The sequence below is a fragment of the Daldinia loculata genome, assembly GCF_022478755.1.
Source record: "Daldinia loculata strain CBS 113971 unplaced genomic scaffold F4817scaffold_21, whole genome shotgun sequence".
Lineage (NCBI taxonomy): Eukaryota > Fungi > Ascomycota > Sordariomycetes > Xylariales > Hypoxylaceae > Daldinia > Daldinia loculata.
In genome coordinates this window covers 161,001-188,190 of record NW_026054875.1, presented here as the reverse complement: position 1 = coordinate 188,190, position 27,190 = coordinate 161,001, and the positions used below count along the sequence as shown (strand labels likewise).

At 46.6% G+C, this 27,190-nt stretch overlaps 9 protein-coding genes across 9 annotated transcripts; 5 read left to right on the top strand and 4 right to left on the bottom strand.

Annotated features, from left to right (window-relative positions):
* The first annotated feature begins 3 nt into the window (after window positions 1–3).
* Window positions 4–2,720, top strand: F4817DRAFT_336074 (asparagine synthase-domain-containing protein). Its single transcript, XM_049303096.1, has 5 exons — window positions 4–1,004; window positions 1,068–1,490; window positions 1,547–2,092; window positions 2,148–2,407; window positions 2,465–2,720. The coding sequence occupies exons 1-4, from the start codon at window positions 342–344 to the stop codon at window positions 2,229–2,231; spliced, it is 1,716 nt and encodes a 571-aa protein (XP_049159566.1). The 5' UTR covers window positions 4–341; the 3' UTR covers window positions 2,232–2,407; window positions 2,465–2,720.
* Window positions 2,721–2,789: 69 nt separating this feature from the next.
* On the bottom strand, window positions 2,790–6,315 carry F4817DRAFT_336071 (PARP-domain-containing protein). The gene is made up of 6 exons (XM_049303095.1): window positions 5,034–6,315; window positions 4,768–4,974; window positions 3,800–4,592; window positions 3,574–3,614; window positions 3,298–3,522; window positions 2,790–3,230 (listed from the first exon to the last, which is right to left on the bottom strand). The coding sequence occupies exons 1-6, from the start codon at window positions 5,775–5,777 to the stop codon at window positions 3,108–3,110; spliced, it is 2,133 nt and encodes a 710-aa protein (XP_049159565.1). The 5' UTR covers window positions 5,778–6,315; the 3' UTR covers window positions 2,790–3,107.
* Window positions 6,316–7,499: 1,184 nt separating this feature from the next.
* On the top strand, window positions 7,500–9,282 carry F4817DRAFT_358388 (drug resistance protein; the record flags this gene model as incomplete). The annotated part of the gene is made up of 4 exons (XM_049306021.1): window positions 7,500–7,640; window positions 7,694–7,957; window positions 8,012–8,102; window positions 8,159–9,282. The coding sequence occupies 4 exons, from the start codon at window positions 7,500–7,502 to the stop codon at window positions 9,280–9,282; spliced, it is 1,620 nt and encodes a 539-aa protein (XP_049159564.1).
* Window positions 9,283–9,357: 75 nt separating this feature from the next.
* F4817DRAFT_336069 (uncharacterized protein) lies at window positions 9,358–11,008 on the bottom strand. Its single transcript, XM_049303094.1, has 2 exons — window positions 10,183–11,008; window positions 9,358–10,119 (listed from the first exon to the last, which is right to left on the bottom strand). The coding sequence occupies exons 1-2, from the start codon at window positions 10,427–10,429 to the stop codon at window positions 9,533–9,535; spliced, it is 834 nt and encodes a 277-aa protein (XP_049159563.1). The 5' UTR covers window positions 10,430–11,008; the 3' UTR covers window positions 9,358–9,532.
* Window positions 11,009–11,343: 335 nt separating this feature from the next.
* On the top strand, window positions 11,344–13,243 carry F4817DRAFT_336066 (Bicupin, oxalate decarboxylase/oxidase). The gene is made up of 3 exons (XM_049303093.1): window positions 11,344–11,957; window positions 12,017–12,356; window positions 12,408–13,243. Exons 1-3 carry the CDS (start codon window positions 11,571–11,573, stop codon window positions 13,094–13,096), a joined length of 1,416 nt encoding a protein of 471 aa, XP_049159562.1. The 5' UTR covers window positions 11,344–11,570; the 3' UTR covers window positions 13,097–13,243.
* A 3,387-nt stretch (window positions 13,244–16,630) lies between these two features.
* On the top strand, window positions 16,631–19,008 carry F4817DRAFT_336063 (sulfate permease). The gene is made up of 3 exons (XM_049303092.1): window positions 16,631–17,003; window positions 17,060–17,949; window positions 18,029–19,008. Exons 1-3 carry the CDS (start codon window positions 16,667–16,669, stop codon window positions 18,845–18,847), a joined length of 2,046 nt encoding a protein of 681 aa, XP_049159561.1. The 5' UTR covers window positions 16,631–16,666; the 3' UTR covers window positions 18,848–19,008.
* A 683-nt stretch (window positions 19,009–19,691) lies between these two features.
* On the bottom strand, window positions 19,692–21,280 carry F4817DRAFT_336062 (putative methylenetetrahydrofolate dehydrogenase). The gene is made up of 3 exons (XM_049303091.1): window positions 20,931–21,280; window positions 20,111–20,843; window positions 19,692–20,055 (listed from the first exon to the last, which is right to left on the bottom strand). Exons 1-3 carry the CDS (start codon window positions 21,131–21,133, stop codon window positions 19,963–19,965), a joined length of 1,029 nt encoding a protein of 342 aa, XP_049159560.1. The 5' UTR covers window positions 21,134–21,280; the 3' UTR covers window positions 19,692–19,962.
* A 567-nt stretch (window positions 21,281–21,847) lies between these two features.
* On the top strand, window positions 21,848–26,005 carry F4817DRAFT_336058 (Dos2-interacting transcription regulator of RNA-Pol-II-domain-containing protein). The gene is made up of 3 exons (XM_049303090.1): window positions 21,848–22,183; window positions 22,250–24,723; window positions 24,776–26,005. The coding sequence occupies exons 1-3, from the start codon at window positions 22,090–22,092 to the stop codon at window positions 25,775–25,777; spliced, it is 3,570 nt and encodes a 1,189-aa protein (XP_049159559.1). The 5' UTR covers window positions 21,848–22,089; the 3' UTR covers window positions 25,778–26,005.
* Window positions 26,006–26,037: 32 nt separating this feature from the next.
* Window positions 26,038–27,104, bottom strand: F4817DRAFT_336057 (SPC25-domain-containing protein). The gene is made up of 3 exons (XM_049303089.1): window positions 26,902–27,104; window positions 26,535–26,818; window positions 26,038–26,441 (listed from the first exon to the last, which is right to left on the bottom strand). Exons 1-3 carry the CDS (start codon window positions 26,939–26,941, stop codon window positions 26,097–26,099), a joined length of 669 nt encoding a protein of 222 aa, XP_049159558.1. The 5' UTR covers window positions 26,942–27,104; the 3' UTR covers window positions 26,038–26,096.
* Between the last annotated feature and the right edge of the window lie 86 nt (window positions 27,105–27,190).

The window sequence follows — 27,190 nt, the reverse complement described above, 5'->3', positions numbered from 1 at the left end:
ATGGTCAGTTCTTTCCATCTTTCTTTTTATCTCTTTTAAATTTTCTTTCTCGCACTACTTTTTACGCCATTCATCCAGACCCGTACATTTGTACATTTGTACATTTTACAACTAATTTTCCATTTTCTTTTGCCAGGAGGAAATGAAAAATTTCCTTACAAATTCACGCACCTTATCTAACACGAGTTAAGCTCTTGGATAAGTGGCGTCATGTGGCTGTGCTAAGACAAAACACGACGCGAAAGTGATAGGATTACCTTATTATTCCTTTAGACTGTTGCCTCGATTTTGATAGGATCTTCTCCTCGGCACCCTCTGAAATTGCCTTGGACATTGAAAACATGTGTGGCATCCATGGTGTAGTCTCCACGACTGCCATACCGGACATTTCCCAAGAGTTGAAGAACCTCTTGTCAAATCGTGGACCCGACCACTTCGGCCAGGTCTCTCGCGAGCTTCCCTTTGAAAATGGGAATTCGCTAATCCATCTCAATCTCACCTCTACTGTGCTAGCCTTACGGGGAGACCATATTGCAAAACAGCCGTTGGAATCACCTACAACCGGCTCTGTTTTGTGCTGGAATGGAGAGGCTTGGAGGATTGAGGGCCAGCCCATCAGTAGTAAAAACGATGGCGAACTTATCTTATCCAAGCTTGACGCCGCCGATGCACCTTCGGCTGAGGCCCGAGAGTCACATATTCTAAGCGTTCTGCGCAGCATTGATGGTCCATTTGCCTTTTTGTTTTATGATACTCAAGATAAGCGCCTTTACTTCGGTCGAGATCGTCTTGGCCGACGATCACTCCTATTTAACCAAGCCGAGGATGGTAACTCGATTTCTTTCTCGAGCATCGCGGATGTGCCTACTACTGGCTGGAAAGAGGTTAATGCAGATGGGATATATTCCTTGAACCTCGCTACACGTCTTGCGACGCCTAGTGGAATGAAGCTTGATACTCATCTCACCAGGTACGACTGGGTGACATCAGGAGGGGATAACATGGTAAGTGTTGATCCGGAATCTGAAACTGCGTGTGCGATCTTTGCTATAAAATTTTCATGACAGGTTTCAAGCATTGGCAACTTCAACATGACGCTACCGCCACCCGATCACAAGCTGGACTTTGGCTCCTTCTCAGTTGATCTGCTTAGACACTGGCTGTGCGAATCTCTCAAGCTGCGGGTCTTAGATATTCCAGAGCCACCAAACCCGCTATCTGACACCGACGTTCGCGTCGCGGTTCTTTTCTCTGGCGGTCTCGATAGTACCGCCCTTGCGAGGCTTGCTCACGACTTGGTCCCTCCCGATCAGGGAATAGATCTAATCAACGTTGCCTTCGAAAACCCGCGCCGGGTCTCCGTGGATAAGACACTGCCTCATCTAGATGTAAGGGACATATATGAGGCATGTCCGGATAGGAAGACTGGCCGCAAAGCGTTTGCCGAACTGAAAACCACCTGCCCTACACGCTACTGGCGCTTCCTTGCGGTTCGTTTTCGCGTCACTTTGCTCAGGGTTAGATATTAAACTAACCTCCCTAATAGGTGAATGTTTCATTTGAGGAAGCAATGAGTCATAAGGCAAGAGTCGTTTCTCTCATGTATCCGCATAGCACCGAGATGGACTTGTCCATTGCTCTCGCACTTTACTTTTCTGCACGAGGTATAGGCTACGTCTACACAGACAAGTGCGAATGGCAGCCGGATCCGCCAAGCGTAACCTCTCCCGCTAGAGTCCTGCTGTCTGGTCTCGGCGCAGATGAACTCTTCGGTGGTTATTCACGGCACGAGATAACGTTCAAGGCTGGTGGATACCCCCGTCTCCTTGACGAACTAAAGCTCGACATAGGTCGTATCGGACAGAGAAATCTAGGCCGCGACGACCGAGCCATGGCCCACTGGGGTAAGGAGATTCGCCATCCTTTCTTGGACGAGGAACTTGTCAGGTTTGCTATCAGCACCCCAGTGTGGGAGAAATGTGACTTCCAGAACCAGTTTCATCCAGCCGTTATCGACCCTGCCAAACGAGTATTGAGGCTCATGGCCGATAAGCTCGGTCTATCCGTAATTGCCAGGGAAAAGAAAAGAGCGGTATGATAACATCCAAGGAGCCAGCGTGAAAGCATGCTAATAAATAACATGGCAGATTCAATTCGGCTCAAGGACAGCAAATATCGAAAGCCGCAACGGCAAGCGCCGAGGCACCGCAGCGATTACTGAACTTGTATAGTCCTGTCAGCCATTGATATAAGAAGCGAGTAGAGTTAGATGCTCTGGTGATGATGATTACATCAGATACTTCCGAGTTGGTTCCCAGTTCAAATCTCATCGTGTGTGTTTCTGCATTCGCAGTAACCACCTTGGGATTTGGAATATTGGCCTATCACCGACAATGACGTCTTAAAGGCATGTCTGAGCCAGAGCTTTCTCTACTTGATATCTCACTAAGGAATCAGATTACAGACAGGAATAATCGCGATACGGGCATACGTATTTCGTTGCGTAGTGAGCTTGTCCTAGATAGCGTTTACTATATCTAAAAAAAAAATCTTTAACTAAGACTTATATGCTTACGGTGTTACTTTCGGAGGTTGGTTAATTGGATGCTCTCCAAGAATACCTATTATTACCAGTGACTTCTAACTAAGGCACCAACAAGTCATTTTGGACGTTAAACCACAAGATAAGAATATATTATCAATAGTTAGGTACTCAAAGCAAATGATTCTTTTCTATTAATTAATTAACTTTAGTAGGCTCTGTTAGAATCTTCTCTAAGATTGCATATAATCACATGAGGAATCTGTTAAGTCTATATTTAAGCATCAATTAGTATCTGAGGGCTATAAAGGATCATTCATTCATATCTCCCCGGGCGAAGCCGACCATATCCCCTTTCAAAACTCATCGCATTTTAAATCAGCCGTTGATAGTACTTGCTCTAGTAACACCACCTGGAGCCACATAGCTAAGCTAATATATAACCCTAAAAGCAAAGGAGTTGAGCATAGATCGGGTAGATGGATGTAGTAGCAAAAATCATTCATACAGATACCTTCAGCAATTACGACGATCCCGAGCACAATTACCACTAGGTCTGAGGGTTCTACATTCTGACCCGAAGGAGGTATCGCAAGCGGACTTGGGAGATATCGTAGCAGATATACTCATTGTAAAGAAGATGGGCATTAGGAACGCCGGTGGCACCAGGTTTCACGTTTGTATCGGGCTAGGGAGAGAGGCTAGTTAGCATCAAAATAGATAAAGCGTCAAGATCGGGATTAGATTATTCCTACCATTTTCACTCCCTTTAACGATGGGTGAATGCATTCGGCATCTTTCCATTGGCTCGGGCCTGTGGATCCCTGGCCCCAAGTTGATAACATTCCTTTCGACTTAGCATCTTCGGCAGCGCTATACGAGGCGCCGGTGAGTGTCTGCATAGGGTCACCAAGTTCTGCTTCGCAAAGAAGAAGCAGCGCATGTCCGTTGCTGATCGATGGGTAGCAGTAGTTGGCAGACTGTGTGAGAGGTCAATGTTGAGCTTCACAAACTAGAGTCAGAATACTCACCTTGCTGGACATATCCGCCAAGTAGATGCCCTTTCCGAACACTGTCATACGTTAACATCATATATACGACCTAAAACATCATTACGAGCAATGTGATTTGTTTATCAATGGAGGAAAATACGATAACATACTGCGAATATGTTAGCTTCATTAACATGAACATTGAGGTAGCAACGCGAGTCCGAGGAAAGAAATGAGATGTCAATGTGTAATATGGTTACATACCTGTAACCTGTAACCGGAGCCTCGGGAGGCGCGATACGTAATCCCTGTGAGAGGATACCACCAAAATTGGTGCAGCGAGAGCCGTGCCACAAAAGTCGTCTGTCTTGGTATGTCTCATGTACGGCTTCTAAGCGATCTTTTTCGCCGCTGCGCTCGACTCTGAAAATTTGCGATACCTGGTAGTTAGCGCTGTGAGTTGCTCCTCGTGTATCCACCAAGTAGTCCACCAACTGGGTGAACTCTGGGCTCTCCTGATCAAGCGGAGTCATCTCATTCATTCCTAAGCTCTGGAACTGTTGGTCAAGCTTATTGATCTCTTCTTTCTGCTCATTCTTCATGAGTAGCGATGCGTCCTTCATATCCGACAAGCTCTCGAGAAGTTCTATTTCTCTTTTGAGCAGTGTCGTATCTCGAATAACGGGAGGCTTATTCCTTCCAAACGCATGCGGAATCAAAGTGAAGTACAAATTCGAAAGTTGCTCTGTTGCCGAAATGTAGTTAGTCTGATGCTGAGAAGTTGCTAATGCTGGGTTTTGTATGAGGGCCGAGAGATCCTTCAAGGCTTGAAAACCTCGAGAAATTGTGGTTTTGCTGAGTTTTCCTAGAGGTAGCTTCACAGCATCGTAATTAAGGTCGCGCATGGTCGCTGCGAAGTACTGCTGATTGAAAATGAGCTGCATCAACTCCTGAACCGGCTTAGATAGTTTTGATTCGGGCTCCTCGTCATCCTCAATTTTAATAGTACCACCTTTCGTGTCTTTCGTATCATCTTCATCTTCTGAGTCTGGTTCATACTAAAGGACTTTGAGTTAGCAATTGCTTTTGCAAAGGGAGCTTGCTAGAGAAACACGTTAAGGATCGGTAGGGTAGGGTTTCTCTAGATTCATAATTCCTCGCCAGCTTAATCATACTTAGTTGATCCCAATCAAGAACTAAGACAGATAATAAGTAGCATTGAAGAATACTTACGCTTTTCTCAATGAAAGCGTATTTCCCAGATCTTGGATGCTCCCCGCGGTTGACCCATGAAAGACCAGTCTTCGACTTAAATTTATTGTTGAATTCACGAAGAGCGCTGTCAAGTGTTCCATCACCGACGGCTTTGGATTGGCCATGTTCACCTACTCGGCCCCAACGAGTCCAGCATATGAAACGATCCTTGATAGACCGAAGCAACTAGGGGAAACTGTCAGTACATCGCCCAATTCATTCAAATATACGAAACGGGATTTCACCTGAACACGGTAGAATTTATTGTTGTTGGCTGTCGAGTTGGCCTGGTTGAGCGAGGCATCAAAAATGACACCGTCGTCATCGATATAGACCTCATAATTATTGTACTGGCGGTCAGCGCCCTCGTCAAGAGGGATTCTGACGTCTCGAGATTTAGCAATCTGACCATCAGCAACAATGACCTTTTTTTCCTCAGCCTTGAGGTCTTTGTCTTCTTGGCTCTGTGCTTCGGTCTTCGAAGTCCTGGCCTTCTTTTTGGCTTGAGGTTTTACCTCCTGCTTATCGTTATCTTCTTCTTCTTCTTCAGGTGTAAGTTTCTGTGCCGCCGATCGCTTTCTGGTGCCACGGGTCTGTATAGGTAGAGATTGCGACTGAGATTGCGGCTGAGATTGAGGCTGGGGTAGTAATTGTGACTGAGAGGAACCAATGCCATATGAGCTCTCAGCCATACGAGCTGTTTGGTTGAGGGAGTCCTCAAGCCATTGGAAGGTGACAATGGGTACGTCAAGAGACTGCGCAGCTTTAACCTTTATAGAAGGCTTGTTGTAGTCTGAATCAGTACTGATAAGGTGTGTAGTGGTTGCCGTAACAGACTTGGCTAGAGATGCACCAAGAACATTGATAAAGTCTCGCTCGATGGCGGCTTGGGTGTGGCCGGGTATTGTACCACTAATAGCTATACTGCAGCCTTCCAATGGTGGTGGCGGAGGTAGTTTAGCTGCTGCGGCCTTCTTTCTAGGTGGCATTCTTTAGCCTTTATAGGGTTTATAGGGGCTATGCTTTTATTCTCGTTGGCAAAACACCCGATGCGATAATTAGGTTCGATGAAGTGATTAATATTGAATTGAATGATGAGACAAGAATGGAGAGATGTAAGTTTTTCGAGGATAGTGTGAGAGTCTGTGAGAGTCTGTGAGAGTTTGTGAGAGAGAAATGAAAGGAAGTTGGGAGCAATTGAGGTCGAATAAATATTGACAATGAGCGCGCCCAGTGGCACTTTCTCTCCAGGCAACCGACGCCGAGCAAGGAAAGATGGATGCTAATTGATGCCACAATAGCGCGTCTTAACGTGACTTCCCAAGGCAGCAGCGCCGTTTGTGGAACGGCTGAAGATCTATTAGAGGCAGCTACCATGTTAGGTACTTAGGTAGGTAAGTACCTAAGTACTACATACATGTAGTAAATCATACATGTCCTTCTGACGAGAGCATCAATTTCTCTTGTCAATGACATACTTAAAGGTCTTTTTGAGAGATGCTTCGATTCTGTAGAAATGTTTAGTTGTGAATCATTTTTATTTTAATTTGACTCTAAGTTAGAATTCTACATGTATCAATGGGGGCAATTAGTTTGCTTAGATGCATACAAAATTGGAGAGGAAGAATCGAGTCTGGGAAGTTTATATTTAAGGTGGCTGGTCGATAATCGACAATTGATGGTAGCCTAAATCATCGAAAATACTCGAATGTATGCTTTCGAAATGAACCCTCATTGCACATGAACTTGGACCAACTTAGTATACTAGAAATTAAATGGCCATATATTAGATGTGAGTAGAAGAACTCATACAAATGCGATAACTAGCTAGTGAAATATCCCTCTTACACAACTTACAATTATTAGACTTAACAAATGCCAGGTCGAATTTAACGTCATCGTTACTTGGCACATTGGCTGCACAAATTAGATTTCTTTTAGAGATAAATAAATTCCTGAGAATTATTATATTCCACATGTAAAGTGAACGTAAATACTGATTAGGGGATATGAGTATTTGACTTGTAATAATTATTGAATCTTGACTGATCATTGGGCAGGCTTCTGTTTACGTAATACAATACACCATAAAACATCATTACCTTGAAAAGCTAAACGGCGATCGTTTCTTTTCTTTTCTAGCCAAGTTCGATCTTGGCATGCAAACAATCTAACAAGACAGCCGTCTAGCAAAAGCTATGGTTAGCAAATCAGCAAATTTACCGTTTGTACGGGGAAACGTAGCCCCCTGGGGAACCGATACCGGGTCCCGGAAGAAGGGCGGCGAGGGCCCTGCAGCACGCCGTTCTTCCCAAACTGGGGGATTGCTCTAATGATACCCAGTGTTGATTGGTCGAGTAAGGGGACATGCTATGATCCCCAGGTTTTGGTATTGCTAGTTTCGGAAAAGCCGTCCCGAGTTGTCTGTCTAATTTTCACGGAATCTGCAGTCCTGATGGCATTGCATCTCACCCGCACGCGATGGCGGAACACCTGCAGAACACCTGCAGACGTATATGAATGAACACGACCCGGCCCGGGGGTCGTCCTACTAATTTCGTCCGTGGGATTTCGGCCGGATTGCTGCGAAGACTGCTATTATTGCCTCCGCAAAGATGGCAAAGGACTTGGAGATTGGCCAGAACCCTATAGCGGAGGTTGAGAACACCGAGGAAAAAGAGAAAGGACGGCAGGATTTCGATATTATCGAGATGGAAGACTCACCACCGTCGCGCCAGGCTGTAGAAAGCGGACCCGAGGAAGACGACGGCACGACTAAACCGGGCTTGCCATTTTCTAAGGCGAGATGTATTGCATTGGTCGCAACGGTCACCGGCGCTAGCTTCTTGAACGTAGGTAGCATCGCCATTAAAGCCTATGATGTATCTTAGCTAATTAAGTCTAGACTCTCTCGATCCAGTCGGTTGTCATTATTCTACCAACAATTGGCGAGGATTTAAACATTCCCGAAAGCAGATTGCAATGGATTGTGTCCTCTTATGCGCTCACGTTCGGATGTTTCTTGCTCCTGTGGGGTCGCATAGCGGACATATACGGCAAACGCTCCATCTTCATCTTGGGGAGTGCCTTCGTAGCAGTGACGATGATCATTAATCCATTCATACCAGATGAAATAGGATTTAACCTGTTTCGGGGCTTACAGGGACTTGTAAGTATACGGTATGATATCCAGAACAGTCCAGCATAACTTACGAATCCTCAGGGCGCTGCCGCCAATGTCCCTACAGCTATTGGGATCCTAGGCGTGACTTTTCCACCTGGCAAGGCGAAGAATTATGCTTTTAGCGCATACGGTAGGTCATCTCCAGTTCAAATAATACTATGAATTTATTGTTGATATCTTGCTTAGCTGCTGGCGCACCCCTTGGCAGCGTCTTTGGAAACCTGATTAGTGGCTTCATTGCCGCGTTTGCTAACTGGCGATGGGTATTCGGGGCCACCGGTGGACTCGCAATTGCTGTCACGCTTGCGGGTATAGTATTCATACCTCCGCCGCCACAACATCTAACGACTAAGAAATCCAGTTTCGCATCGCTGAAATCTGTAGATTGGATAGGTGGTGCACTCGTCACCGTTTCGATCCTAGCATTGCTGTTTGCCTTAACGGAAGGCAATATAGTCGGCTGGAATACTATCTGGATCTACATGCTAATTGTTATTTCCGTGTTGCTTCTTGGTATCTTCGTCGCATGGCAGTGGTATCAAGAAAAGCATATGACAAGCAAGCCGCTCATGAAGGTGTCTATGTTCAAGAACGCTCGATTTAGTGCCGCCATGGTGATAATGGCTCTATTCTTCGCTGCCTTCAACGATCTCATCGTCTCCGCCACATTTATCTTCCAGGACTACCAGGCCCTTGGTGCGTTGCAGACAACCTATCGATTTATCCCAACCGGCGCCTCTGGGGTCATCACCGCATTCGTCGTGAGCCACCTCATTTCACGAATACCTACTTGGATGCTGCTCCTTTTCGGTAATCTAAGCGTGTCTGTGTCTTGCTTATTATTTTCGATACCAATTCCACCTGACACGTCTTACTTTGCGTACGGCTTTCCGGCTTTTATCCTCTCGGTAATTGGTGCTGATATTACTTGGCCAACCCTGACTTTGTTTACCTCAAAATCCTTACCCCAGGACGACCAGGCGTTAGGAGGCGCACTTATCAATTCGATGGGCCAAATCGGAAGAGCTATTGGGTTAGCCATCACTACGGCTATTCAAACTGCCGTTATGGCAAGGGACAGGGGAGTTCCAGTAGAAGCCTCAGGCAAGATCTTGCCCTGGGAACCCGCATCTTTAGCCGGGCTAAGAGCTGGCATTTGGTTCAACTTCGCACTCGCACTATGCTGCGCAGTTGTTGTCACTGTGTATTTCCGCGGCACTGGCATTGTTGGCAAGATTGAGAAGAAACCACCACAACCAGTGAGGATGCTCCAACAAGGTTCAATAGATCAAGATGCTACCCGCAGATAGATTCCGCATATATGGACATTTCTAAGTTATCACCATTTTAACTACTGGTATAATCAATCGGTCTCAATTAAGCGCTGTTGAATTTAGAAGCCGAATCTATTGATGTTTATCTACCTATTTATTCGCCCATCTAGGTGACAGATTGAAAATATGCATTACCCAACAGTTCGGAAGCATTTACTAACAAATCTCGCAGTCTATATCTAAGTCTTTACGACGTGTATCTAGGAATATCATGCATGCGCGACTGTTATTCCTTCTCCGCTGGCCATAGTAGCCACGACACAACGACAAGCAGCTTCAAAGCCGCAGCAATCCAAAGTACACCGGCAGTACCAACTGTGCTCCTAGCCAGTAGCCCACCAAGCACAGCACCGATGAGAAGCAAAACAGGGGCGCCGACTCTACGGTTGCGCTCAGGATTATGCGGCGCGAGCAGCGCAGCATCGGAGAACAAGTCGCAGTAAATGCTGGTCAGGACAACGCTAGTAAGCGCGTTGTACTTGAGCGCACGACTGGCGACCGCCTGACCACAGCTTTGAAAAGCGATCAGGGCAATTGGGACAAGCACTGGCCAGTCGATGGCCTCCTTCTTAGACTCACGGTCGGACTGGGGCCCGAAGGTAAGAATCGCCGCAGCACCGGCAACAAACAGCATCTGGATGGTGAAGGACGCGCAGAGCACCCAACGCCGCTTAGGCGACGGCGATAGCATCCGGTGGAAGGAGCTAAAGAAGACGGACCCGATGCAGAAGCAGCCGAGTGAGGTCCCCGACTTGATCCACCGCGTCGACTCGTGCGGTGCGGCAATGCCGAGGCCAAAATACACCGTGTTTCCTAGGTAGATAGTCTTTTAGCAAGACCTAGTAGTAGTGCTCATGGAGGTGATAAGTAACAAACCTGTCTGCATCGACACGAACGAACCCCAGGTGGATATCGATGCGCTATCAAGCATGCCAGTAATGATATAGCAGGCGAGCAGGACTAGGTCGGCCCAGTCGCGGCGAACGTCCGTCGTCAAGCTCTTTCGCCATCTCGCTGATTTGAACGTCACATAACTACTGTTAAGGAGAGGCTGCCGCTCCTCATCGCCATTTCCATTTATCCTCGAGTTGGTAGGCAGTGTGTTATTACCATTGGTGGCCATCTGGGAGTCGATCCGAGTGTCTATAACAGAACACAATCCAAGTATATATTTTACGAGATATGACTTGCTCCTAAGAACCTAGGGACGTGCGTAAAGTAAATAATAAGATTGGATGAGTTAAATATTCGAGGCGTTTGCTGCCTCCAAGATGGAAATGAGGGTTGCCGCGTCCCCGTCCCGGGCTGTGTGCATCGAATGTCCGTGTGACACCAATTGAACTATTTTAGGGAGATCCCCTAACGTCATAGAAAACGCCAAAGTTACCTCCCATCCTCTAACATAGTACTCCTTGCCAAGGTTGATACTCAACGGCTCAACGGTTATTTGACAGGGGCAAGTTGAGGACGATGTCGGGCTGTGAATCCCAGATAGGCAGGAATATAGAATATATAGAGCAACACTAGGCAGTGTTCGGTGTAGTTTCACTGCCCAGGTACCTTACCAGATATGTAGCTGCAATCACCCGTGTGTAAAACGACCCTAGATCTTGGGCCGTGTAAGCGAGAAGGTGCATATTGTAATTTGTAAACTTGTAAGGTTATAAGTTTCGTCAGCAACAAAACCGCTTTTTTTTTTTTTGGACGTAATGATGGTGATTCATGTTTAGTCCATTCTTTATCGGCTTACGGCACCTAAGTACCCACCTCTCCATACCTACCTTAATTCGATAGGTAGGTATAGTTACCTAATACAACCAACTTTAGTATGTACCTAGGTACCACGGACATAGTAGTATATCCCGGAATGCAGGCACAATCACACCCATGGCTCAGCGCTTGCCTTGTAAAGGCCCTATAGGACGTTCTAGAGCCGAGCTGGAATGCGCTGGAGTACATTCGGTATTTGCTCGGCGTTGACCCCCGTCTGCAACCGGGTGGTAGATTTACCAGGTACCTGTGTTACGTAGCTTAGTGTAAGTGAGACCTTGAAGCTTGAATGGGTAACGAAGCTCTCCAAGGAGATTGCTCAACTATGACGCTCATCCCATTTACTTTTACTTATACTTTATTTGCCCTCTTCTATTCTGCTATCTTCATACCTAACTTCAGCCGAGATTCAGTTGCCTCTTAGCTGATTTCTAGATATTAGCTTCGTTAACTAATTGATCAACGACTTACAAGTCAACCGGCCATTGTTTAAAATGCAGACCCGAAGCTATCGCGGTATTTCTACATGGCAGTTATTAGTCACTGGCCTCGCATTGAGCAATTCCGGCCTCGCTGTTCCCGTAGACGACAGCCCTCGCCGGTATCTCGCAGCTGGTCTTGATCTACCGCCGAAATATAGCAAAAGGCCAAAGCCACCTTATACTCCCGACTACAGGGATCCCTATGACCATGCCGTCGATGCTATAGGCGAAAAGTTAGATCCGCTCCCCTACCGCAATGGACTAGGAGCGTCTGTTCTCGGTCCCTGGAACCGAGAGAGGTCACGTCAGTCTCCGGATTTAGTGCGACCGCCTAGTACGGATCACGGAAATATACAAAATCTGCGCTGGAGTTTTGCTGATTCTCATATACGCATTGAGGTATGAATAAGGTTCCAATATAGCTTTCCCCGCGTTCGACCTAACCAAGTTCTATCTAGGAAGGGGGGTGGACAAGGCAAACCACCGTCCGCGAACTAGGCGCTAGTGTCGAACTGGCTGCTGTGAACATGCGCCTTGACAAGGGTGTAATCCGCGAGTTGCACTGGCATAAAGAAGCCGAATGGGCATTCGTCCTAGATGGCGAAGTTCGTGTCACTGCTATCGACTACGAAGGTGGCAACTTCATAGACGACCTCAAGAGAGGCGACCTGTGGTATTTCCCAAGCGGCGTACCCCATTCCCTTCAAGGACTCGGCGACAACGGTACAGAATTCCTCTTGATCTTTGACGATGGAAACTTCTCTGAGGAATCTACCTTCATTATATCTGACTGGTTAGGTGTGTATTGCAATCCTATCGTGTAGATTCTTAAAGTTAATATGTTACAAGCGCATACTCCCAAGTCGGTGATCTCGAAGAATTTCAACCTGGCACCCGAAGTGTTCAAGCACCTCCCCGAAGGAGAGAAGTACATTTTCCAGGGCCGTGAGCCAGGTTCAATCGACGATGAGAAGCCCACAGGTAAAAATGTCAAGAAATCCAAGTACAACTTCGTTCATAGGATGCTTGATCAGGAACCCCATAAAACTAGTGGTGGTGATGTCCGGATTACAGATTCGAAGAACTTTGAGATTTCAAAAACCGTGGCAGCAGCCCACGTCACTATCGAGCCCGGCGCCATACGCGAGATGCACTGGCATCCCAACGCTGACGAGTGGAGCTTCTTTATTAAAGGTCGAGCACGAGTTACTGTCTTCGCCGCCGAGGGAACGGCTCGAACCTTCGATTATGTACAGGGCGACGTCGGCATCGTGCCCGCAAACAATGGTCATTTCGTCGAGAACATCGGTGACGAGCCTATCGAGATGCTAGAGGTTTTCCGTGCGGATGAATTTAGAGACTTCTCTCTCTTCCAGTGGCTGGGCGAGACACCTAAGAAGATGGTCGTCGATCATTTATTCAAGGACGACCCAGAGAACGGTGAAATCTTCTGGAACAGGATCAAGAGCGCAGAGAAGGATGAAGTTACTCTTCCTGGTTCTGACAATCAAGTAATGCCGGAAGAACGCGAGTTGTAAATTTGCTTTCAATGTTTAGTCTCGACGTCTAATGATCAGTTCTACAAGGTTATTCTGTATTCCAAACCACCTGTATTATTTCTCAGATATTTATTAGTATTAGTTAGCTTGAATATTTAGCGATATTAGAAAATAATGCGCTGAAAGCATCGTATTCCCTTATTTTAACACGTTATACATACCAAAACATCTTAACCACTAACAGAGTAGTTAACAGGTAGTTAGTTATAAACTAGCGTTAGATTCTACTTGTAAAATGGAAAAAGACATCTATTAGTTAGCTATGATTAATAGAGCAAGCATTATGCGTCTATACAGAAATTCAATTAATTCAAGATACTTTTAAGAATCTCTCGTCGTCAACCTAAAATATCGACAACAAATGGGTACATTTTTCAATTACGGCTATAGAAATCTCAAGTCTTCCGTGGTGGAAATTTCCGCCCACGATATTCACATTTCTAGGTCATATTTCTGTATAGGTGCCCAGATCTAGTATTTTGTTAATTCCCCTGCGTGTAGCACATTATTGTGAACTTCCTCGTCAACCTGCACCTACCGGAAAATGGCCAACTCAACATTTGGGGGCATATTGATAGGACGAACGCCTCTGACCAAGCTATTCGGCTTATTATGCGAGATCCTTGTTTACACCACTGTAGTTTATCATTTCTTTGCCGAAAAAGGGACGTTGTAAAGCCACCGAATACCGAGACGAGGCGATGTCCTGCGTGGGATCTGTAAAGTGGTAGGGAACACGGAGTATAGAATTACCAAGTACATATAATCGCCGACCATAACACGCATTGTAATTAGCCACTCGGAATAAAATAATGAAGCCATCTTAACAGAACCTCTAGATAGCCGTCTCGCTTTCTCTTTGATTTGAAACTGCCTTCCTACCTAGGATCGCGTTCGGCAGGTCGGCTTTCGCCTGCTCAGAGCTCGGAATACACACGGCATTGTGCATGTAATTCCTAGAATCATGATTCCAGTATTGAGGCGACACGGTTACCATGCAAAACCTTCCAAGCTCACTGTGTAGATGCCTCCTGTAATGTTAGACTAGCGAAACACCTTATACCGCCGAGAAATGTCCAGCTGACCATGCCGCTAATCCCGAGATGAAGCAAATTTGAGAGCCTCCCTATTTCAAAGATCGAGACTAAGGCTGCGGAAGCACGGCAAGGCGGTTTCCTGGTCCGCTGTGGGGAGTCTGGGGGCTCATGGGCTCCACGCTAATGTTTTCGTCTAAGCATATGTCCTAGGTTTAGTTTCCACACGGCTTTAGCTCTGAGAAGGATTAATAGCCATGACCTTTCGTGCATATAAACATAGAGAAGCACGTTATTCGTTTCGTAACAGTCCAAGGGGTCTCGTAACACAACATAAGAAGGATTCATGCGCCTGTATATAGTCTACTTACACGGTAAGAGTATAGGCCTTAAACACAAACGACCTCGTCGTCACTACACTATGAGAGGAATATTATGTTAAACTATGTTATAGTCTGCTCTCTGAAAGGACAAGGCAGCTTCTATTACTAATATGTTGTCTCTTCCGCAGTAGGGTTACGTACTGAGCAACAACCAGGAAGATATCCAATCGCAACGTTGTCCTAGTTCGGATCAATAAGAATCAAGCTACCTTTGAGATCTCGCCTCGCGTACCTAATCTTCTCAAATAACTTGGGAACCCCACGGGGGTAGCATTAAATTGGCAATAACCCCCGAAAGGAGCTTACGAATTCCGGATTACGGCACCAACTGTAGCAGTACGAACCGTTCAATCATATCTCGTTCCGTTGTGCCCCCCGTGTTACGCCAGCATACCGGTTTATACTATCTACCAGTTAGGAAAGTAACTGCGATATCCAGTAGGGGCGGGTATGTAAGTAAGGGTAGCCGTGTCGCAATTGATGCTCACCAACCTATCAAAATCCTTGCCGCTCATACCCCGAACTAGGACCGTCGATATTTCACCTTTGCACGAGGTTTATTTCTATTTTAAAATCTTGAATAGAGATATCACTTTCGCAGGAGGTAGGAAAGAAAAGAATCAGTCTAATTGTGATGGAATTGATAGAGGTTAGTACGCCTTTCACTTGGCATTAAGAACATGCCGCATAACCAAGGTCTTGTCCATGCAATGTGACCGTTACACCCAAAGCTTGGTACGTGTCAAGCTTTCTCTTACCCTTGTAGCTTAACCGAGAGGGGAAACTTTAGAACCCGTGGCGCTGTTCAACGGTGCTTGGCCGCATCGTCGAACTAAAATCTCCGGCAGTAGAAATACACCCCGGTTATACGACAACGTATTAAGTGACCCGTTTGTTTCCTGCGGACGCGGTCCAAGAGTCTTGGACTCTAGGCAGTATGTATGGTTAGCTAGGTACCACGCAATCGCATTGCGAAGCGTGACTACAAGCATGTCAATCCTTGGGCCTTGGCCTATGTACTATCGCGACCGCGATCCAAGGACTCGGAATGCTTTTTGAAACTTATAGAATGCCAAGAGATCTAATCAAGACTATAGATCACCGCTTTATATTCGTATAGAGTTGATCGAGATGTGCATACTATATCTGCGGAATTAAACCGAGTTATCTTACATTGCTACTACGGTAGATAAGTACCTGGATGCATAAGGGGCACTGTCAGCATAGTAACCAGGTAGAAGATAATTATACCCCAGATCTGCTATTTCTAGATGCAGTACAAGGAACCGTCAAAGCCCGCGGTGAAGTTCCACCGAAGATGAGTCCATTCATATGTTATAATTCCGTTATAATCACAAAACAGCTGCGTGACGGCGATGTTAACCGCTGGACGAACAACATTTCTTGGCACTGATTGGTTCGCTGAACGACCCAAGATAGGTACTAGATCACGAATCTTCTGTTTCTATTTTAGAAGACACCCCGTTCCAAGGTATACATGCTCCAACGTCCCACATACAGTCAACTACCCCGCGTCTCTCTATATCACTTCCTAGACGGCACTGTCACCCAGAGTTATGATCGACTATTAACACTGGCATACAGTTGCATTTAGCCACGAAATGGCGCCCAATCCTGTATCTCAGATTCCCCTGTGCGAGAGTCGTTTACATAGCAGTAAAGACGGGAGACTCCTTTGCTTCCCCCTGAAGCCCGGGTCGTACCCTGGGCCCCCGCGTGGTCTACGAAGTGTGACTGATGCTGTGCTCCCTCGCACTACCGTTTACATGAGCAGGAAAAGGAGGTTGATACTCGAAGAGAGTCCCTATAATACCGACAGAGTGGCGAGAATGTGCCGAAGGGGGGTATGATCGCTACGGAGGTGATAGGTTCTCTGAGTCGAGGGCGTTGTTCTCTCCATGATTGAGTGTCTTCATGGAACCTTCTGTTTACGGAAGCCACCCTATGAAGTGTATCGATTGGAATGCAATGTAAGGTAGATACTTATTTTGTATAGACTTAAGTTTAAAGTCTATATTAATATCTATGTTAAGATCAGCCGCATTAATCTGAAGACATAATTCATTAGTCCCAGAGTTCCAGTCTTTTCATTCCTTCTTCTCTTCTCAACCATGGAGAGACAAGCTACAGCTGTCAAAAACGCTGTTAAGGAGGAGTTCCGGACGGACGTTACCCTCAACCGGGTGGCGAAGTTCGCCCGCACTGCGCCTAGGCACTTCCCATCGGCTGCTAAACAGTACCTCGCCGACAAGCTTCCTATCGTCCAGTGGCTGCCACGATACTCTCCGCCATGGCTCCTACAGGACTTCATGGCTGGTCTCACGATCGGAGTCCTACTTATTCCTCAAGGACTAGCTTATGCCAAGATCGCAACAATTCCTATTGAGAATGGTCTCTACTCTTGTTGGGTTCCTGCTGCCGTGATGGTGTTCATGGGGACATCAAAGGGTGAGATGTTCCCCAACTTACAACTATAGTGAAAAGACACTTACAAAGATGCATAGATCTATCAACGGGACCGACGTCGATCTTAGGTCTACTAACCGCAGAAATCATCCGCGATCTGAAAAACGAGTACTCCAGCGCCGACATCTCATCGGCCGTTGCTATGATGGTAGGCATCTGGTCTCTCCTTATAGGTCTTCTTGGACTCGGATTCCTCCTCGACTACGTTTCGATTCCCGTCCTTACCGGATTCATATCCGCAACAGCCTTCGTCATCGGCATGGGCCAAGTCGGCTCCCTAGTCGGACTTAGCAACGTACCGGACGGCGCCTTCAACCAGTTGGGCAACATCCTAAAACGTCTTCCACACTGGGACGGTCCAACTTGCGGAATCGGTTTCGGAACCATAGTTATCCTACTAGCCCTCGAGCAGATAGGCAAGAAATGGGGTAACAAGCACTTCGCCATCAGGTACATGTCGAGCAGCAGGGCGATCATCGTGGTGGTAATCTTCACTCTGATCTCGTACCTCGTTAACAAAGATCGTGATGAATACCTCTGGGGCATTAGCGAAGTTAATACCCATGGAATTCAACATCCGAAAGCCCCAGGAGCCGACCTCCTCGCAAAGGTCGCGGCTCGGTCCATCGCTCCCTTAGTCGCGTGTACCCTCGAACATCAGGCAGTTGGCAAGGCGTTCGCCCGCCGGAACCACTACGCCATCGATCAGACTCAGGAATTCAACTACCTCGGTGTTACTAATATTGTCAACTCATTCTTTGGCGCAATGCCGGTTGGCGGAGCTATATCCAGAACAGCTGTTAACTCGGAGTGTCACGTCAGGAGCCCCCTGAACGGCGTCGTTACCGCAGGTTTCATCATCTTGACCCTATACGTGTTCTCGCCAGCCCTCTACTGGCTACCCAAGTCGACCTTGGCAGCTATCATCGTAAGTTCCCCCCCTTAATTTTGCCAACGAGACGAAACTTCCATGTAAAATACATTGCTAACATCTTCCATCTAAACAGATCATGGCTGTAATACACCTCTTCGGACCGCTCTCCCTAATCTGGCGCTACTGGCGCATATCCCTAGCCGACTTCATCGCCTGCATGGTCGCCTTCTGGGTCACCATCTTCGTCTCAGCCGAGATCGGTATCGGCGCCGCCGCAGGATGGAGCGTCGCATGGACACTTCTCCGATCCGCATTCGTAACGCCGTCGATCCACGCCAGTAAAACAGCAGATAACTCGGGCACGCTGCAGCCGCTCGCGCGGGTCTCGACGCAGATACCGCAGAACGGGGCGACGGAGAATATCGGAGGTCCAGTTATCCCCGATGACACAGTGGTAGTGCGCTTCGCGGATTCGCTGTTCTTCCCGAACGCGAATCGTAATAAGGTCAACGCGCTCGAGGCTATTCAGCTCGTGTACCCGTCGGTGCAGAGCCCAACTTACAGCGCGGATGCGGAGCGCTTATGGAGCGTGGCGGCTTCGCAACGGCTAGAGCGTCTTCGCACGGCGCGAGGTGTCGTCATGCGCCAGATGCCTCTAGCAGTTGTAATTTTGGACTTCGGCATGGTGCCATTCATTGATGCGACAGGCATTACAGCGTTAGCAGAGCTCAAGGATGACATCCGCCGCCAGCTCGGGTTCGGCGTGCAGATACGGATCGTGGGTATGACGAAGGGCGTGCGCCGTCGCTTCAAACGCGCCAGCTGGAAACTTGCGGACGCGGATGACCTGCTTGACGGCGATGCTGATATTGTGTATCCTTCTTTAGAGAGGGCAATTTGGGATGAGCGTGACCGGGATAGCTTGAAGGGTATTACGACGGAGAAGGTGTAAATTGTATTAGGGGGTGGAGTGTGCAAATATTTCGTGTTTTATCTTGCTCTTGCTACTTACTATATGAATTCTATGTATAGGGGTCTGAATATTAAATGTTTGTAAAACGAAAGCTTTGTATTGGGTTTGTTACCTAAGTTAATACCCAGCTTCAACTCAAGTGGGATAAGAGAGGTATACGTGATTGAATGAACCTATGGTCCTTTGAGGGTTGCCATCAAGATGTTGAACGTTAGAATAGGTTAGATACCTAATGTATTAACCTAGTGACGTTCGAGGAAAGAAATCAGCTTTAGTGGCAGTAGATTAAGACACTGATACACTACATATTAGATAGACTATATCGTATTAATATGATGCATAGTTGAAATAATAAATAGTGAAGTTAGAATCAGATGTTTACTCGTGAAGGATTAAGAAAGACGCTCCTTGTTTATAAATCCCTTCATTACCCCCAAAGCTCTTAGCTCTAATCTAGTATTTTCACTTTGTATTACCTACTCTGTGTGAACTGCCCAATAACAGGAACCTAAGTCTCTCAAACTTCATTAACCTAAATATTGATTCTAATTGGTTACGAATATAATTGTTGATGATTTCACTATAGAACACTTTTAAAAGCGTGAGTAGAAGAGGCATTATGAGGAGCTATAGGTCGAAGTAGTAGAGGGTCTTACTCGTGTAGTATTATCATAAGAGCGTGGGATTTAAGTCATGAGAATCCGAGGCAAGACTAGGACTCTTTCCAGCTCACTTTCTCTTTATCCATATTGCAGAGAATTTGCTCACTATAATATGCATTTCCATGCATACAAGCTCCTTTCATTTTATCAATATACCGAGGCCTTCATGGAACTAGGTAGTCCTTTAAATCCTATCAGTCTTAGATCCCTCTTATTGGTTAGACATTTGTTCCTCCTTATTTTTGAAGCTTTATTTAGGTTTAAATTCGTGGCAAAACATTAGTATAGATGATAATAAAGTCAAGAATGTTATTTTAATAGCTTATAATTGAAATCAAGTTCCGTAACTTTTTGTAGCACGCCTTGGGCATGTATTTCTAATAAGATCTAATAGTATATGAGATATCGGGGTATCAGCTTGTGCTTTCTAATTTAACCATCTACAAATGCTTCGCTCTTGGCCTTCTGCGTACTCTCGTCGGTAGATCCGTCTTTATTGGTTGAAGGGCGGTTTGCAATCAAGCGCTGAGCTGTGGTTAGTATATCATAAAATATCTAGCTTAAGTCATAGATCACATACCACAAGATTTCTAAGCAGCACTGCAATTGTAACTTTGCCAACGGAAGGCACATAAATCGATGCCTTCTCTTTGATAGCGGGCCCATCGAAGTTTCGGAAAGAAGAGAAGTTAATGCAGACGGTTCCATCGCGGATGAGCTCCGTCGGCACCTTGTATTTCTCTGCGGGTACACCGCCAATGATGACGTCGCTGATGGGTATGCACTGCTCCAAGGTCCAGCCCTCCTTGTCTTGAACCTGGTGTCGTGGCTGCTTGATGCCCTGGCCACGGGTGAAGAGCTGAACTCCTGTTATGTCGACAGAGTACACAGTGGCGCCATCGTTGGCAAGTAGAGCGGCTAATGGCCGGCCATTGACCTCTGAGCGGTTGATAACCGTGATGGTTCTCCCAAAAAGTCGGTTTCCATAGGGTAGGATAGAGTTGTAGATCTGAAGGTACTCCAAGATCTTAACCACGGCCAGGGGAGTGCAGGGCAAGAGAGACTTCTTCAGGTTCTGTGGAGGATCCAGAAACCTGATATTGTAGTACATGTTGTAAATGTGTTTATGGCAGAGACCCTCAACATCCTTGGAGAGCGAGACGGTCTCCTGAATATAGCGGTCGTGAGCTGGGTTGCCAGGGAAGATGGGATAGTAGACGATAATGCCATCTACTTTGCTGTCCTCGTTGGCACTCATAATCTCTTCTTCTAGTTTATCCTTGTCTACTTGACGCAGGTCGAAGGTAAAGCCGCTAATTATCAATAAGCATTATGCCCCCAGTGTAAGTGAGCAAAAAAGCCCACTGCATTGAGAGTATTGAGAGTATGTGATTTCTTACTTCTCTTCACAAGTCTTCTTTGACCATTCAGCATACTTAACAGCTGCCGGATCATCGTTGGCAAGGAAGGCAACTAGGGTGGGTTGACCCTCGTTATCTTTCTGAATAGACTTCAGTGTGTCCTTGACCTCAGCGAGGAGACCTCTGGCAATGGTGTCTGCTAATATGACCTTGCAGGTCTTTGGTACATCTTGCGTAGCCATCGTTCGGTAGGAATCAGACTAGACTAAATCAGCTGCTAGATTCTCCTAAATCTCTGAATCTCTATAAGGATAAATATTGTATGAGATGCATCACAATCGAAAGACAGAAATTCTAGAAGTTGTATCACAAATGGGACGAATGGGATGTGAATCGTGATATATATAATACAGGGGTGAGTGAATTTCGACATACCTGCCCCACTACAAATGCTTGTAGTGCCCCGCGATCTAAATTGAGGGAGCGTCGCGGCTCGTGTAGTTTGTGTAGGTGTTTGTGTTTGTGTACCGGTAGGTGTAGCGTGTGTAAGTTAACGTAAGCAAAGGGACGCGTATAAGAAATTTTAAGCTTATGGTGAAGAAGGTCTTGCGATAGAGAAATTTCTAATGACAATGGAAAGCTGTGAAATGGACGGTCAATTATATATCTAAAAGAAGAGTATGGGGAATGAGCGACTAAGTGTAGATTAATAGATCTCATCGTCAAACATCCGGAGTCGCTGTTAACTTTGAAGTCAAGTTTTTTTTCTTATCCTTTTGCGGAACCCCACTACGCTAGCGGATGTGACTCGTGTAAAAGTCCCTGAAAAAAAAATTGATTCCCCCTCTTACTTCTTTAGGTATGGAATTGGCTCTAAATCGGCAACTGTACAGGCACAATCTAGCCGGATCATCGTGCAGCCGCGGGGTCATTTCGTCATTTAGATTAGGTACAACCTTCAATGTTACCTTTATTATTATTATGTATGTACATCCTTAAGCCTTAGGTTAAGGTGTTAACGGAGTACCAAATTACCTACTTCGATATATTCTGACTGTTGCAATAGCGCATGATCAATACCTATTCACCGCATTTTCTAATAGGATAATTATTCCAGGGGTGTTCGTTAAAGAAAAAGCGCACCAAAAGACGCCTGTTCGACTTTGTCGAATAGCGTTGTCTTGTCCCACTGCAAAATATGGCGGGCGTCAAGTTTGACGATCTCGCTTTGCAGTATGTTCTCACAGATGAGAACGACCAGGAACAGGCAATATCGGAGAAAGCAGCCACAGGTAAGTTTTTCCCGTAACATAATGAAAAAGAAAAGAAAAAATGACATGCCAACACCATCTTCCAAGGAATCCAAGAGTCCACGAACAGCAGAATAGCCGTTGGCCAGTGGGTCGCATCCATAAATCGTTGGATTCAACCGGGCGATGATTCCAGTGATGATAACTTCATCGCGCGGGCAAAGGCGCTAGATTTTCTAGCCAGCACCCTTGGGGTTCTTAAGAAGAGAGATGTGCCCCTGAAAGCTGATCAAGTTAAGCTCTTGGTGACTTTCTTCGGTTCCCTCTTTTCAAGCGATCACCGAGCTGGTGTTACAGCTTCTGCTAAAGCGTTGAAGCACCTGGTTAGCATGAAGTCATTCCAACCCACCCTAGGAGATGATATAATTTCAAACGTCTGTAAATTGGGCGATGATTTCAAACTACAGACACCAGTGACACGCCTAGAGCTCTATGAATTATTTCTTGGGCTGCTCCAGGATCCTGCTGTGGCTAATGATCTTGAATACCGCCATGGAAACACGTGCGGATTTATAACCAGTCTTCTGGATCTGTGCCGGAACGAAAGGGATCCGTTGAATTTAATGAAGTGGTTTGAGATTCTAAAAACATTTCTGCAGAACTTTTCACCATCGGAAGATATTACGTTAGAGGTCTTTAAGACCTTCTCAGCTTATTTCCCCATTTCTCTGCGATCATCAGCTACACCGTCAGGTATTACCGCTGATGACCTGAAGGGCGCCGTGCGATCATGCTTCGCCGCCCATTACCGCGTGGCTAACCATGCGATACCATATCTTATTAACAAACTTGATCAGGGGGACGCGGTAACTGTTGCCGTAAAGGTCGACATCCTGCAGACCCTTGACGCATGCTTAGTACAATATGAGCATCCCAAGAAAAGTGTTGTTCCATTTGTTGATCAGATATGGAGCTCACTTAAATACGAGGTTCGAAACGGCGAGATTCCGGATACTATTAAGGCAACTCTGAAGGTCATACGATCCCTTACTACACGGCTTGACGAGGATGAGCTTCGATCGTTCTTAGCAAGCGCATGGAGGGATCTCGTTGAAGACTTGTCCAGTCCAACCTACACGGCTCAGGCTGGTAGGCTCCTGGTTGCAATTTCTGGGGCCAGTTTCCAGTCGTTTTCGAATATCGCTCCCCAGGCCATATCCCACACTCAATCTACACTTAGACATACCCAATCCGCATCGCATAAACAAGAACTCGTGGCATTACTCAATTCGATACTCACCATACGATCACATCTAGTCGATACACTGAAGGACGACCCGAATGTCGATAGGAGCTTGGGCCTGCTGAAGGACGAACTATTTGGCGATTCGCTCTTCTCTGAAGTTTATGCGCCTCTATGGGAAGAAATCTCGGGTTCTCAGGCAGCAGAGCAAGCAGGCATCTTCAAGAAGATCTTGGAAGGACTTGCTGTTCTTGTAGGACAACGATCTAGTGATGCCGGACCTTCTCATCAGCTATGTTCTCCTTCCACTTGCGAGAAGATCTTTAGTTGGCTCGCAAGCCCATCTATCATCTATCCTTTGGAAGGCAAAAAGTTCAATGAAAACAATAGCGATGCAAACCAAGACATCCGGGATACTGCTGTTGCGGCGCTGAAGGAAGCTGTACCTCTATACCCCCCCGCATTCCAGCTCCTACTGCAACAGTACCTCTCCTCACTCAAGGTAGCATACCAGCAGGAACTCGCTCTGTATGAGCTCCCCTTAGAGATTAAACTGGTCGCTGGTACACTATGCGAAGTTGGTAGCTCAAATTCGCCCGGAAGCCATTCGTTATTATCAAACTCCGTCTCCCTAATCAACGTCTTACTCGAGGGATTATTATGGATGTTGTCCGAGCAGGCACCAATAAGATATTGGACTGCGCTCATCTGTTCTATTCACTTTTCTATTATACAGTCCTTGGGTTCCACGTCAAAGCAAACGCCCGACCCCTTACAGCCAAAGCGGCCTGGTATTACAAGGGAATGGTACGTGCGATTTACCAAAAATATTGAGAATGCCGGGGCCCCTCGACTTGACTTAAACAAGTCTGGAAACCTCGAAGCGACAATTAAAGCACTCGAAGGATCAGAGATAGATGGGATCGACGCCCATCAGCAGCTATTGGCATACTCTCTATCCGTTGTGGAGCAATTATACCGTCGTTTCACCACCGTCCAGTACCAAGGTGATGAGAGCAACAGAAACGGACCCCAAATAGGACTCGGTAAAGATTTCAAGGGGGGACGTGATTCCAATATTGAACAAGATATATGTCTTCATCAACTTGGTCTTCTCGCCGCGTCAGTTGTTCGGGCTTTAAACGAGGAGGAACAGAAGGCTCTGGACCTAAGCAAGGATGCATTCATTCTTTTCCATAGTATTGATTCCACCAACGCCACTACTCCGGGACATTCAGCCTTGGAGACTATTGGAGTAAGCCCATTGGACGAATTCCGCACAGCACCTTTATCGATGGGTATCCTCCAGGGTCTCTATCCTGGCGTGATGAACGCAGAGGTGAGCAAAGAACATTTCGGCTCGCATTGATAGTAACTGACTGTATTTATAGTATCATGCCAATGCACTAAAGAATATTTGCACAGTCCTGACCACCCGCCTGTCACCTTGCTCAAATACAACAAGGGCCGCGTTAGATATTACCCTTACGATATTATCAAACAAGCTCCGTATGGAAGACGAAAACCACAGCAACGTAAAACTACAAATTCAACAAAACTTGGTCGATACCTTAACAAACACTTTGAATCATATTTCGGGATTCAGTGTTCTCGTCGTCCGTAGCATTCTTCATTTCTTAGCCGGCGATGTGGCACGATTCAGGAGTAATCCTGATACACATAACGCATTACTCAAGATGGTGTGTGAAAAGGCGCCATCGGAACCCACATTAGGCCGCTGGTTATCAAGGAACTTCGAAGTACTCGTTAGTCCTAAGGAGTGCCTTGAGAAAGAAAACCATGCGATTCGGAAGAGGCTAAGCGGCGAGTGGCTGTACTTTAAGGTCATCCAGCCTTATTTGAAGGACTGCTTCCCCAGCTCGGGGGTGGATGAGACAGTTACAGTTAATCGCGCTATAATGGTGTTCGCGATCCTAAAGCACCTAAAGTACGAACAGTACTCCAGCGACATTGAACAGATCGTGCGGATCGGTATCCGGTCTCTATCTACCTTCGATGCCGGCGTGGAAATGGAATACTGCCTCAACGTCCTGCTACAAGTACTTGAGAAGGAGCCGGACGCACTTAAAGAGCATATAGCTGGTCTTATCTCAGGTATGATCGTAGTCTACAAGACGGCTAGAGGGGGGAGCGAAACTACGGGGTCAACAGAGGATCATACGGCGTTGAAGAGCAGAGGAAAGGAACGAATCCTGTGCCGGAAATTCGCGTTGGAATTCTTCCAGAAACTACCAAACTCGTACGAGTCTCAGTATCTCGTGCCTTACCGCCAGCAACTACTACGTCCTCTGTCGGCGGCTTGTGGAGACTCGGTTAGAGAGATTCGTCGAACGGCACTGGCGGCTAGGAAGGCCTGGGAAGCGCTTGCTTAAAGATTTAGTGCTGAGCATTTGTTGAGGTCCTCGATGACCGACTGGAATATTGTCGTACTTGGCTACTATAGTCCAGATAGGGCTTGACTCTTAAGTGGTAGTTGCTCTTAGCATAGGAGATACATACCAAAGCATATGCGAACTGTCCTCGATAGCTACATTTAAGCACGTTTCAGTAGTTTAGTGACGTTCTCGTTATAATGGAGTAACATACGAATACATTGTAAACGGCACAAAACTATTCACGAGCAAGGTATCGCATCAGAAGATATGGCATTATATTTTAACACATGAACCCATGCATTACTAGATTATTCAACTACGCCTTTCTGCGCTTCGACTTTTTGCTACCTGACGCCGCCTCGGCACCAGTAGACGTAGACTGAGAAGCCGCGATGGCATCCAGGACGTCCGCATCGGCATTTAGAAAATCAGGCACTGGCGCAGCGGCTTGCACGCGCTTGGGATCGGCCTTAGCGATCAACGGCACGGCCGTGGCGAAGACGGTTTGGAAGGGCCGCGCGATGAAGTGGCCCTGCACGTCGAACCACTCCGTGAACGGCCGCGCTAGTTCAATCGTTTCTGGTGCGCCGTTCTTAGGCGTCACGGTGATCTTGACGTTATATACTGGGACGTTTTTCTTCGTCGAGGTAGATATCGAGATCTATAGTCGTTTTAATTAGTCGGAGCCCTACAAACTACTACTACTACTACTACTATTGTCACCCTTTCGAGGTTGTGAACAGCATAAACATACCTTCGACCCGTCCGGCGCAACGCCCTGGTACACAGTGCCCTTCTCCACGAAGCCGATCCAGTACGTCAGGATGGCGTTGAGCAGGGCGTACACGGCGACAGCAGCAGCAGTGTAGTACTTGGTAGCCTCGAAGCCGAGCTTGTAGTCCCAGGCGAAACAGGCGGCGGCGATGGCGAAGGCGCCGTACCCGAGAGCGAGCCGCGTGTCGATTAGCCGGTGGTCCTGCTTGAACTTGAGCGAGTTGAGGTAGTTGGGGATCGCATCGTCGGACGTGTTCTTCAGGTCTGCGGGGGGGGGAGGAGTGTAAGTGTTAGCGGGTAGCTGGTTGGGTTTTATTTAAAAGGAAGAGAGGAGTGGAGGATAGTACCCGCGAGGTTGTGGACGGAAATTCGTTCCTGGGAGGCCATATTTAAGCCTAAGTCTCTATCCTAGTGCTTGGAAGGAAGCTTGTAAATTGGATTCGCACTCGGGTCGTGGCCGGCTGTGGGTAGATATTGAGGTGAAGGGGATGATAGCTTAGGTGGCCTTCTTAGTTGAATGTCTTAATTGAGTGTCAGCTTGGAAAGGTACGAAATACTTCATAGTGTAACTGAGAGGTACGGATTACCTTATGTACATACATTTGCATATGTGGCTTTGGGGGTGGGGCGCTTTAA

Excerpts from the sequence above, each read along its gene's own strand:
- F4817DRAFT_336074 (XM_049303096.1), top strand. The coding sequence starts at position 342 with ATGTGTGGCATCCATGGTGTAGTCTCCACGACTGCCATACCGGACATT. Across the intron at positions 1,005-1,067 it reads CATCAGGAGGGGATAACATG|GTTTCAAGCATTGGCAACTT; the intron begins GTAAGTGTTGAT and ends TTTTCATGACAG. Across the intron at positions 1,491-1,546 it reads GCTACTGGCGCTTCCTTGCG|GTGAATGTTTCATTTGAGGA; the intron begins GTTCGTTTTCGC and ends CCTCCCTAATAG.
- F4817DRAFT_336071 (XM_049303095.1), bottom strand. The coding sequence starts at position 5,777 with ATGCCACCTAGAAAGAAGGCCGCAGCAGCTAAACTACCTCCGCCACCA. Across the intron at positions 3,615-3,799 it reads GGCTCCGGTTACAGGTTACA|TGTTCGGAAAGGGCATCTAC; the intron begins GGTATGTAACCA and ends AACGTATGACAG. Across the intron at positions 3,523-3,573 it reads TGGCGGATATGTCCAGCAAG|TCTGCCAACTACTGCTACCC; the intron begins GTGAGTATTCTG and ends CCTCTCACACAG.
- F4817DRAFT_336069 (XM_049303094.1), bottom strand. The coding sequence starts at position 10,429 with ATGGCCACCAATGGTAATAACACACTGCCTACCAACTCGAGGATAAAT. Across the intron at positions 10,120-10,182 it reads GTTCGTGTCGATGCAGACAG|GAAACACGGTGTATTTTGGC; the intron begins GTTTGTTACTTA and ends CTATCTACCTAG.
- F4817DRAFT_336066 (XM_049303093.1), top strand. The coding sequence starts at position 11,571 with ATGCAGACCCGAAGCTATCGCGGTATTTCTACATGGCAGTTATTAGTC. Across the intron at positions 11,958-12,016 it reads ATTCTCATATACGCATTGAG|GAAGGGGGGTGGACAAGGCA; the intron begins GTATGAATAAGG and ends AGTTCTATCTAG. Across the intron at positions 12,357-12,407 it reads CATTATATCTGACTGGTTAG|CGCATACTCCCAAGTCGGTG; the intron begins GTGTGTATTGCA and ends ATATGTTACAAG.
- F4817DRAFT_336063 (XM_049303092.1), top strand. The coding sequence starts at position 16,667 with ATGGAGAGACAAGCTACAGCTGTCAAAAACGCTGTTAAGGAGGAGTTC. Across the intron at positions 17,004-17,059 it reads GTTCATGGGGACATCAAAGG|ATCTATCAACGGGACCGACG; the intron begins GTGAGATGTTCC and ends AAAGATGCATAG. Across the intron at positions 17,950-18,028 it reads CGACCTTGGCAGCTATCATC|ATCATGGCTGTAATACACCT; the intron begins GTAAGTTCCCCC and ends CCATCTAAACAG.
- F4817DRAFT_336062 (XM_049303091.1), bottom strand. The coding sequence starts at position 21,133 with ATGGCTACGCAAGATGTACCAAAGACCTGCAAGGTCATATTAGCAGAC. Across the intron at positions 20,844-20,930 it reads AAGAAGACTTGTGAAGAGAA|CGGCTTTACCTTCGACCTGC; the intron begins GTAAGAAATCAC and ends ATTGATAATTAG. Across the intron at positions 20,056-20,110 it reads TGCTGCTTAGAAATCTTGTG|CGCTTGATTGCAAACCGCCC; the intron begins GTATGTGATCTA and ends ACCACAGCTCAG.
- F4817DRAFT_336058 (XM_049303090.1), top strand. The coding sequence starts at position 22,090 with ATGGCGGGCGTCAAGTTTGACGATCTCGCTTTGCAGTATGTTCTCACA. Across the intron at positions 22,184-22,249 it reads ATCGGAGAAAGCAGCCACAG|GAATCCAAGAGTCCACGAAC; the intron begins GTAAGTTTTTCC and ends CCATCTTCCAAG. Across the intron at positions 24,724-24,775 it reads CTGGCGTGATGAACGCAGAG|TATCATGCCAATGCACTAAA; the intron begins GTGAGCAAAGAA and ends CTGTATTTATAG.
- F4817DRAFT_336057 (XM_049303089.1), bottom strand. The coding sequence starts at position 26,941 with ATGGCCTCCCAGGAACGAATTTCCGTCCACAACCTCGCGG. Across the intron at positions 26,819-26,901 it reads TTCCGTCCACAACCTCGCGG|ACCTGAAGAACACGTCCGAC; the intron begins GTACTATCCTCC and ends CCCCCCCCGCAG. Across the intron at positions 26,442-26,534 it reads TTGCGCCGGACGGGTCGAAG|ATCTCGATATCTACCTCGAC; the intron begins GTATGTTTATGC and ends AAACGACTATAG.